Below are 9,951 nucleotides of genomic sequence, written 5' to 3' on the forward strand. Positions count from 1 at the left end.
GTGTGGGCTGGTCCACAGTGCAGGAGCCACTCTGCCTGTTGCTCTCCTCATAATCAGCTGTCCCTGTGAAACTGTAAGCCAAGACAGAGTGTTCCCCCAGTACTTGGCTTATAGCAAAGGAGGGAACTAATACACCCTCGTTCTTCTTATTTAAAATGAGGGAGGGAGAGAGACAGAGACACAGCCACAGAGATAGATATGGGGAAGTGTACATGTCAAAGTCAGGACGACTTTGTGGATTGGTTCTCTCTTTCCACCTTTCCACAGTTTGTGGTGAGCAAACTCAGGTCTCCAGTACCTTTATCCACTGAGCCATCTCACTGGCTGCCCATTTTCTACTTGTTGTCACTGTGAATTTGTTTTTGTAACTCAAAGGAATATTATAGAATTGTCCTTTTGCTTGGCTTATTCACTTAGCTGACATTTCAGCTGTGTTGTATGATAGTTTATTTACTTAGGTAAAAATCTCCTTTCTATTAAGACTGTTAGTGTAGTACACATACACAGTATTTGTTTACTAAGTCATTACTAGTAGATATTTGGCTTACTTGCACATTGATAGTTGCTATGGGCATTGGTATACAAGTATGTGAGTTCTTGCTTTCAGTTCTTTGAGATATATACCAAGAAATAAGGGCTTCATTTGCTCCAGATTCTTAAGCATGCACTCACGTCATAGCAAGCACATGGAAGTCAAAGGACAACTGTTAGTTATTTTTATAAAACTGTTTGTTTCTCAGCTTCTCTCTTAACCCAGCTATCACACAACTAATTGAGACACCATTATATTATTTTAACAAGCTTCACAACGTAAGAGCTAAGCAGTTATTACATGATTCTTAACCCTCTAAGCTAATCTGGTTTCTTCCCAGCATACATTCCACAGATACTTGTACTTTGTAGCTTTCCTGCTCTGGCACCTCTCTCCTCATGTCTCTTGAACTTCCCAGGGGCTCAATCCCCTACTTTCTCTCCTAACTCCTCCTCCCCTGGCTGGCAGGAAGTCCAGCCCTATTCTCTCCCCTGCTCAGTGATTGGCTGAAAGTTGCTTTATTGGCATATTAGGGGACAACTAGGGAGCAGTGTTTGCCCAACATTGAGACAGGAAATTCTCAGAACAAGGATTGCAACCAGATATGGAGGGGGCAAGAATCAGCACTTGAATCACACAATAACTGTATGCCTACTTGTTTTCTCCTTAAACTGCGTTTAAGGTCTCAGAGATCAAATTCAGGTGGTTGGGCTTGGTAGCAGTGCTTTCATCCACCAAGCCACCTCTCTGTCCCTACCTACATTTTTAACTTTCTTTAAAAAAAAAATAAAAGTTGTGGTGGCACACAGTGACCCCAGAGCTCCAGAAGCAGAGATAAGAGGATCACTACAAGTTCCAGGCCATCTTGGTCTATGTAGCGAGTTCTGGACCAGCCAGAGCTATATAACTAGGCCCAAGGGGGTGACTACAAAGTTAAGGGTATCTTGGGCACCTAGTTGAGGTGGTATTCCTGATTGTTTCTCTAATTTTTTTTTTTTTAAAACTCTTGACTCATGTCTGTGTGTGGGAATGTGCATGTGTGTGTAGGTGCCTGCAGAGACCAGAAGGGGGCAGCAGATCCCCTGGGGCTGGAGTTACAGGTGGTTCTGATCTGCCCACTTGGGTGCTAAGTTCTGAAGGAACAGTATATACTCTTAAATGCTGAGCCATCTCTCCTGCCCTCTAGTTGAATTTTAAGCTAACACTTTCTGGTTGCTTATTTAAATTTCTTTCTGAAATCCTTGTGTTTTATTTTCTTTACCAAACAGGATTTGCCCAATAACATGATCCATCAGGTGCCAATCAAATCACTCCCTCAAGAGTGGCTTTGGTGTGAAACATGGTGTGATGACGCTTCTAAGAAGAGGGCAAAGACGATCGACTTGGTGAGCTGCCCTGCTCTGTGGCCCCGTGACAGTGCCTGGCGGTTGCTGATGCTATCCAAGTTGGCTTTCTCTGAGTTGTAGTTGGAGCTGCAGAGCAGGTCCTGGTCTTTTCAGCAGGGCTCTTCTTCGCTTGCCAAGGAAGTCAGATTCCATCCCGTGCAGCCTGCAGAGCTGTTTTCTGCTGAGTCACCACTTGTCCTCTAGTTCATCTCAGTGCCTGGAGGGTTTTCCACTTCACCTTTATTCTTTGCTGCCTTTGGTTTTAAGAGTATTCTACTGCATAACCCAGGCTAGCCCTGTCCTGATCTTCCCTCCTCAGTCTCACCCACGCCCACCAGGAACCCCTTTGAATTCAGTACAGTATGCCCTTCCCTTGCCGCACTGAGATGCGTTTGTTTGTTTGCAGTGTAATAATCCCATGACTAAAGAGCCCAAACTAGAGGCTGCTGTGCGAATCGTCCCTGAGTGGCAAGACTATGATCAGGAGATCAAGCAGCTGCAGATCCTCTTCCAAGAGGAGAAGGAGACAGGGACCCTGCGGGAAGAGAAGACCCAGGACGGTAAGTGCGAGGCTGCTCGGGATGAGGCAGTCTTGGTTTCTGATGAATATAGGAGTGTGTGTGTGTGTGGGGGGGGGGGGGTAACCTTTCTCTTAATCTTGACCTCAACTAGGGTCTGTTTTTCATTTTGCCTCTTCAGCCAGCCTTCTGAATAGCATTTTCAGTGCAGTTTTAAGAAATAATTCATGTATGTATTTGGTGTGTGTGTGTTGTTGTTGTTGTCATCAAATCTCACAAGGTACTAGAGAATGCATAAATTTATGCAAGGCCAAGTAGATATTCATTTGAAAGAAAATAGTGTAAAACGGGCATTTTGGGGTAAGGATGGAGTGTTTTTACATAAAATTTTAACTTTTGTTATCTTTTTATTATAACTTCAAAATAGTTTTACTTATTACTTAGGGGGGGTGTCACACATCACTAGGCATGGCAGCACACACCTTTAAAGACAGGTGGGTCTCTGAGAGTTTGAGCTCAGCCTGGTCTGTGTAGGAAGGCCAGGCCAGCCAAGGCTACATAGTGAGATTCTGTCTCAAAACAACAAATGCAAAATGAAAAACCAGACACACATATGATGTTATTTTAACTAGGCAGCAGCAGTGTGGAAGAGCATACTGTCTGGGGTAAGATGCATCTTTCTGAAGGCTGCACTGTAGCTCAGTGGTAGAGAGCACTTACTTAAACCGTGTACAAGATCCTGGGTTCAGTCCTTAGCACTGCCAAAGATAGACATGGACCTCTGTACAAAATGCTTCCATATTGTTTACCAGTCAAATTAGGTGTTTTGTGATGTTTTATTTTGGGGGCCACTAAAGCTTACAAATAAATGTGTAATAAGCTTTGCCCATCCATACAAGTCTAAACAGTTTACACCCAGCTACACAGTGAGTTTGAGAGCAGCCTACACAAACAGTGAATAAACTGACTCTGGATGATAGTATTTCTCCTACTTTAAACTTATCCTGAGAAGTGGATGCAGAGCTTGGTCTGGAGTGACTTGACAGTCCACTGGAGGCTGTCAGGATAGTAAATATCACAGGAGGTCACACAGTCACTATGGAAACAACTCAGGTTTGGAGCAGTCTGCAATTCCTGTTCCACGGGATCGGATGCCCTCTTCTGACCTTTATGGCTCAGCATGCATCTGATATGCAGATACACATATAAGCAAAACACCCATTAATATAAAAAATGAAAATAATACTTTTTAAAAGAAATTAAATTCATTATGAAACTTACCTATAAATGGACAAAGACTGTGAACAAACTATTTAAGAGTCATATATGAGGAATAAGGAAATAGTGATCAAGTTAGAGTCACCATTAATATCTGCTATATCAAAAGACATAGATGTGTTGGTAATGCTATGCATAGAAGAGACAGTGGTGAGCGCTAGTGAGTGAGCCTTGCTGAAGTTCTGTGTATCTGGAAAGCCTGAGTTTAAAAGCAACGAGTCTGTTACCAGGAGCCTTTAAAATCCTGTGGCACTGGGTCAAAGTGATGGCTGAGAGGGCCAGGGGCTTGCTTCACAACCAGTGACCTGAGTCTGATCCCTGCAGCCCAAGAACAAGTGAAGGAGAGCACCGACTCCACAGAGCTGTGTTCTGAGCACACATGTGCACCATGTGTGTGCCCACAACAATGGGAATAAATAAAAGTGTATATGAAAGGAGGGCTTCTATCTTCAGCAATGCCTCTGTTGAGGATGTATCTTCAATAATTCAAGGAAAAACCAGTATACAAGAAGAAACTCCACTGTTATATATCAATTAGTAACATTAAAAGAGTTTAAAGATCAAAGAAAACAGCCACCCTGGCACATAGACCAAACGTGTAAGTGCAGAAGCTGTCTGAAAAGTCCGCTGGCTGAGAGCCAGTGCTGCCCTTGTGGAAGCCGTGTAGCCAGAGTGCGAGTCAGCAGTTGTTAAAACTGAAGATGCCTCCTCTCTCTCATGGTCACTTTCAAACACTAATACAAAAATACCAGCCCCCAAGCTTCTGTAATCTCTGAGAGCTGCAGCGGCCAGGCTGGGGACAATGCTCACACTGCATCTTATGACCTAAGTCTTACTTTGTTGCTCTCTGTAGGATCTCAGAAGCATGAAGAGCTATGATCTCTGGAGGAGGATAGGAAGCCACCATTGGACAGTTTTGTACTAAGTGCTGTTTTTTTCTGATCTGTTGATACAACTGCTGATGAACTGATCGGGCAGGTGATCTGAGCATTGGATTTAGACTACTGCACCCTAGTGGGTGCTGGATCTTTGGGGCTAAGGCTCTGTTGGATTGGTACCTCAGAGGAAGACAAGTGGCTTATCTTCTGGGATTCTCTTCTCACCAAAGGGAGAAATGGTGGTGGCAAGTGGAATAAGCCGAGTCCGTTGGTGCCCACATCACTATGCTGGCCCAGAAGCTGACCAGAAAGGCCACCATGTTTTTCCTTACCTCAATTTACCTGCAGCCCTCGCTGCACTGCAGATGCCCAGCCTGTCCCAGGTCAGGCCAGCAGATGCTTCATCCAAGGTCCATGCCTCAAGGTCTATGCCAACACGCCTCTCACCTTGTGCCCCACACTCTCTTCCCAAGCATGGGGCTCATTGTTTAACTGAGCCCAACCTATAATCATGTGTCTTCAGGGTTGGCTCAGTGCAGTTGCTAAGCAAATCAGTCTTGAGAACTGGGGTGGTCTGGGTGAGGGCTGGGGAAACAGCAGGCAGAGGAGAGCTGTGGGGTGTTCAAGGGAAGAAGACAAAAAATTGGCCATTCTTCAGTCCACTGTGGCTGAATTCAAAGGAAGCTTTATTCTGTTCCCAGTGAACTTTCTAGGAGATTGTTTTGTAAACAATTTTTATATTTATAAAAATGTTTGCTGTTTCTTCCTACTTTCTGAAAACTGTTGGTTATCAGTTTCCTGGCTGGGCACAGTATACCAAGTCCCTCAGTGACCAATCTTGAGTGTGCTCAGCCTCCACATGGATGGTCACTGTACCGTTTGCCTTCCCCTTGAGAGTTTTCTCTCAGACCCAGGAGACTGTCCTTGCGCTTTTCTTTCCCAAATGCTATCAGACCTACAACCAGGAGTGACTCTGTCTCTAGGCCTCAGTTTCTTACAGTCTGTCATTGCCCTTTTGTTTTGGCCCTGTGGGTTGCCTTTGACTTTTGAGACTTGCCCGGGCCCAGTCCAGTTTTAAGGTACCCACTGCTGTGTGAAACGGCACCCTTCATTGCTTTGTGTGTATTCACAGCCACAGGACAGCATCACCTTGTCAGGGGCAGCCTGGGCTGTTCTGCCTTGGCCATGCTAACCCGCCTGGACAGTTGTAGGTATGTGATGTCATCTCTGCCCAGGAGTCAGGCATCTGCGCAGAGTTTCAGGGTGCTGCTGAGCACTTGCCTGCTTGCTATCCAACCCACAGAGGCTGGCCTTCCTCTTTTACCTGACTTTAAAAAGGGAGCTGTGGTGTGGCTCAGCGGCTGACAGAGTACTTGTCTAGTGAGCCCAAGGCCCTGCATTCCGTCCTGGCACTGCACCCCAACCCCTCTCAAAAGAGTGACTGTGAGGAGCACACAGGATGACTAAGTCCTTGGCCATCTGGGCTACGTGTTTTCAAGGAAGAATGACTGCAGTAGCCATAGCTGTTAAGGAATAAACAGTGAGAGACAGGGAAACATGGAGTGGGAACTCAGAACCAGCATAAACTCAGCGAGCTGCAGTCCCTGCCGAGAGTCCTGTGCAGAGCACAAGTGTCCCCTCAGGTGAGACTTCCAGGTAAATGAACAAAACATCATTAAATTTGGTGCTCACAACATCCAGCAGAAGTGGCTGGGGAGGCTGAATTTCAGTAAGCGTCCCTTTCCCATGGCAGGCATCCCTAGTGAGGATGCCCAGGAGATACGTCCTCTGACCTTGGGAAGGTGTCTGGGAACCAATTACTTCCCAGCTGCGCTCAAGGATGTTTCATTTTGACTCTTGGACTATCGAACTGTTTTGTCATTTTGTCGTAAAGTAGGGGAAGGGGCACACGTCCCAGACAAAGGGCCTTGAAGACACGTTGAGGTAAGCATGTTCTATTGCTCTCTTCTTAGCTTAGCTAGCACATGGCATTGGACACAATGTACATTAATTACAACATGAATTTTAAAAATAAAAAATTTGCCACATATATTTATCAAGTAATTTATTCCTTCCAACCCCCATTTTTAAACCCAGAAGTTAGCTTAGGAGCCGATTTTTGTTCAGGCTTCATGTCCACACTGGGTTAACCTTCCAGGATGCCATTGCTTCTGCCCTCAACTGTAGGCAGAAACAGTCCTCCCAGTGTTCCCAGGAAATAGTCGGGTCACTGGGTTGTGGCCAGTTTCCTTCTTTTTACCAAGTCATTTGTGCATCCTTGGTGGAAAAGGAAGGTGCAGGGTGTGTCCTCCGTGGTCCTTTAGTCCCGTGAGTTATCACCCTGACATAGTCATCAGTAGTTGATGCTAGCTTGTTTCTAGAGCTGTCCGGGCCCTTCCTTGGCCAGTTCTTGCTTCCTGTGGATTTGATTTGTTATCTCTACTGATTAAACAGATGCCCCAGATGTGATGCTACCATCAGTGCTCTGCCCCCAAGGGTGCCCCAGATATGATGCTACCATCAGTGCCCTGGCCCCCCAAGGGTGCCCCTGTTTGTTTCATCTGAGAACTCCACCATGAAAAGGCATGCTGTGACAAAAGAGATGGGATATTTCCCAAGGATCAGGAAATAGCTGGCCACATGGAGTGTTGAGGCTCCTGAAAGGTTCACTCTTATTCTTGGCAGGTGTATAAATAATGTTTTTTTGGCCTCTTCGTATAGTGGTAGAAAGTTTCCTTTCTGAATCAGTAGGGTAGTGTGAACTGTGACATGTTAGAATTACATGCACCACTGTGAGTCAGTTTCTATGTTCTGTGAAAAGTGGCACTGGACTGGCATCCAGGGCTGTCAGGGCACAGCTCTCTGGTGTCCTGGTTTTGTCAGAAGTATACTGGATGCGCCCATGCTGAGGGTAGTATGTCAGTTTCATAAGGAGTTGACATCGCTGCTCTGGCAGAAGCTGTAGTTCTGAATGAACATGGTTGTCTCCGGGTGTGCTGGCCTGACCACTCGGAAGCAGGCTCCGTGGCAGAGCAGGATTTCCTCAGCTCTCCTTGAAGCTTATGTTCTGAGCTGTGTTAAGGCTCTGCCTGATGTATGTTACCTGGTTTTAGATTGAGTCCCTGCATGGTGAGCTGATAAAGAGCTCAGTGATAAAGAAGGAAGAAAAACGCAGGACGTAAACTTGACTGGCGTGATTTGGAACTGGTCGGACAGCTCTCACGTGGTCATGAGTACGAAGTCACTCCTCTTGTCCCCATCTCCATGACTAAATCTTTGTCTAGAATTGCTCTTCTTAATTAGACCTGCGATGTTAAAAGAAATGATTCACCTGAGGAGCCGGGAGGGAGCCCTTGTGCACTTTTCTGCATAGATTTCATGGGGAATGTCCCCAGGGCCCCGTCTGTTTACTAGTTGCGGAGGACTAGGCTTTATGGGGATATTGTGTGATGACCAGAGTCAGTCAAATTGCTCATCATATTTCTTGTTTAGAAAGGTAGCAGTTTTTGTTGAAATCCATGAATCCTATTTTCTCTGCCTTAAGGTAATGAGGAAAGTCTTATGAGGACTTCTCAAATGCTGGAGTTATAGCACATTAAAAATTGTCACTCAGGAAGTTACTGAAATTTCCAAGTGTCTGGAAGGTTCTCATCTCTCGTTCATTGCTGGTGTTTTGTCTCTCTGTATAATAACAGAAAGCACTTTGTGTTGCCTGGCAGTGGTGAGTCGGTGAATGGGGCAGACTCCCCTTCTCCTGGTGTCACCGCATGCTGACAGGGTGACAGCAAATGTGAGTCATTGCCAAGCATGCTCCTGGGAAGTCCACCAAGTCGGGGACGGGAAGCAGGAGACCTCTCCTGAGTCCCCTGGGTCCCTAGCAGTGTGGAGGACTTGAAGCCACGGTCTTTCCCACCTGTGCTTTCTGCACTGCCTTATTTGTCCCCATTGAGCCCCACAGAGAGATGGGCACCACTCCCTTAGCCAAACGCAAACTGCACTAACCTAAGCTTAACAATTCCGAACAAAAGACTACCAAACACTCTGTTTTCCAACCAGAAAACGGAAAATGGAGGCAAAGCTTAGGGTCTTTAAAGGAGCTGTCCTGCTTTCCATTCAAATCAACACCTCACTGGTGGTGAGGTTCATGTCTGTGAATGTCTCAGTCCAAAGGAACGCTGGTTTTATCATGAGAGAAAGCTCTGTTCAACACAATAAACTTCCTCTTCTTTACAACTGTCTGGCCCATCATTCAGCCCGCGTACGTGGGAAGGGCAGATTGATAGAGGACGGTCTAACCCTGACGAGATTGGAGGGTCCTAGGGTCTGGCCATAGCTAGTCCTTCAGATCTTGGGCCAACAGCCAGGCCTTCAACCCTGGAACCCGCCCCCGGCAGAGCCTGGGTAACATGCACAGTGCCAACCACAGGAGGCAGAGGGGTGAAGGTCAAAAGAGCACTGGCAAACCTCGCCGAGTCCCTCAGAAGGCGTGTGGGTTCTGCCCCCTCCCTGCTGCTCTGGGACGGGAGTGAAGCTGAATGCAGTTGTGCCACCCCTGATCAGTGCACACTTGAGACTGACGTGCCAAGTGTCCTCACTGAGGTGGCAACCAAGAAGGCCTGGCACCCGTGAGGAGGAGAGTTTAGTGGGTGGGAGATGAGGCTCAAGTGAGACCTGGCAAAGAAGTGGGACTTCTCCCGTGTTGGTGGGGGATTCAAGGGAGGGTGTGTACATCTCACTGCGCAGCCCTGGGCTGGGGTTCATCTGCAAATATGGGAGTCCTGGGCTCTAACCTGCGCTCTGACTTGACGTGGATTCTGTTTGATTTTGTTTGGAGTGGGGTCTGAGGCGTGTGCACACTCGCCTGAGAACACCCTCAGCTGTTACTCCTCAGGAGTCATCTCTGTCTGAGACAAGTTCTCATGTAATGGAACTCACCAAGTAAGCTAGTTAGCAATCCCAGGAAACCGGCCCGAGTCGGCCTCCGAAACTTCATTTGTTCATTCCTTACTACTCTTTTTTTTTCCCCCCTTTTTTGGTTTTCGAGACAGGCTTTCTCTGTGTTAGCCTTGTCTGTCCTGGACTCACTTTGTAGACTAGGCTGGCCTTGAGTTCATAGCAATCCTCCTGCCTCTGCCTCCCAAGTGCTGGGATTAAAGGTGTACACACCTGGCTATTCCTTACTACTCTTAATGTGTCCTACATTTACTATTATTATTGTTGTTGTTGTTTTGTATTGTTGTTGTTGTTTTATTGTTTAGTTTAGTTTAGTTTGGTTTTTCAAGACAGGGTTTCTCTGTGTAGCCCTGGCTGTCCTAGACTCTGTTTGTAGACCAGGCTGGCCTCGGACTCACAGTGATCGC

At 46.5% G+C, this 9,951-nt stretch overlaps 1 protein-coding gene across 2 annotated transcripts in view; it reads left to right on the forward strand.

The window, feature by feature from the left end:
- UGGT1 (UDP-glucose glycoprotein glucosyltransferase 1) overlaps nucleotides 1-8,824 on the forward strand; it is a 107,595-nt gene extending 98,771 nt beyond the window's left edge. For both annotated transcript variants that reach the window (XM_084752399.1, XM_084752400.1), the window contains 3 exons: nucleotides 1,801-1,917; nucleotides 2,324-2,477; nucleotides 4,567-8,824. In XM_084752399.1, coding sequence (XP_084608525.1) covers nucleotides 1,801-1,917; nucleotides 2,324-2,477; nucleotides 4,567-4,592 — 297 coding nt within the window. In that variant the 3' untranslated portion in view covers nucleotides 4,593-8,824. The remainder of the gene's footprint in view (nucleotides 1-1,800; nucleotides 1,918-2,323; nucleotides 2,478-4,566) is intronic.
- The last annotated feature ends 1,127 nt before the right edge of the window (nucleotides 8,825-9,951 follow it).

Source organism: Acomys minous (assembly GCF_964271855.1).
Source record: "Acomys minous genome assembly, chromosome: 13".
Lineage (NCBI taxonomy): Eukaryota > Metazoa > Chordata > Mammalia > Rodentia > Muridae > Acomys > Acomys minous.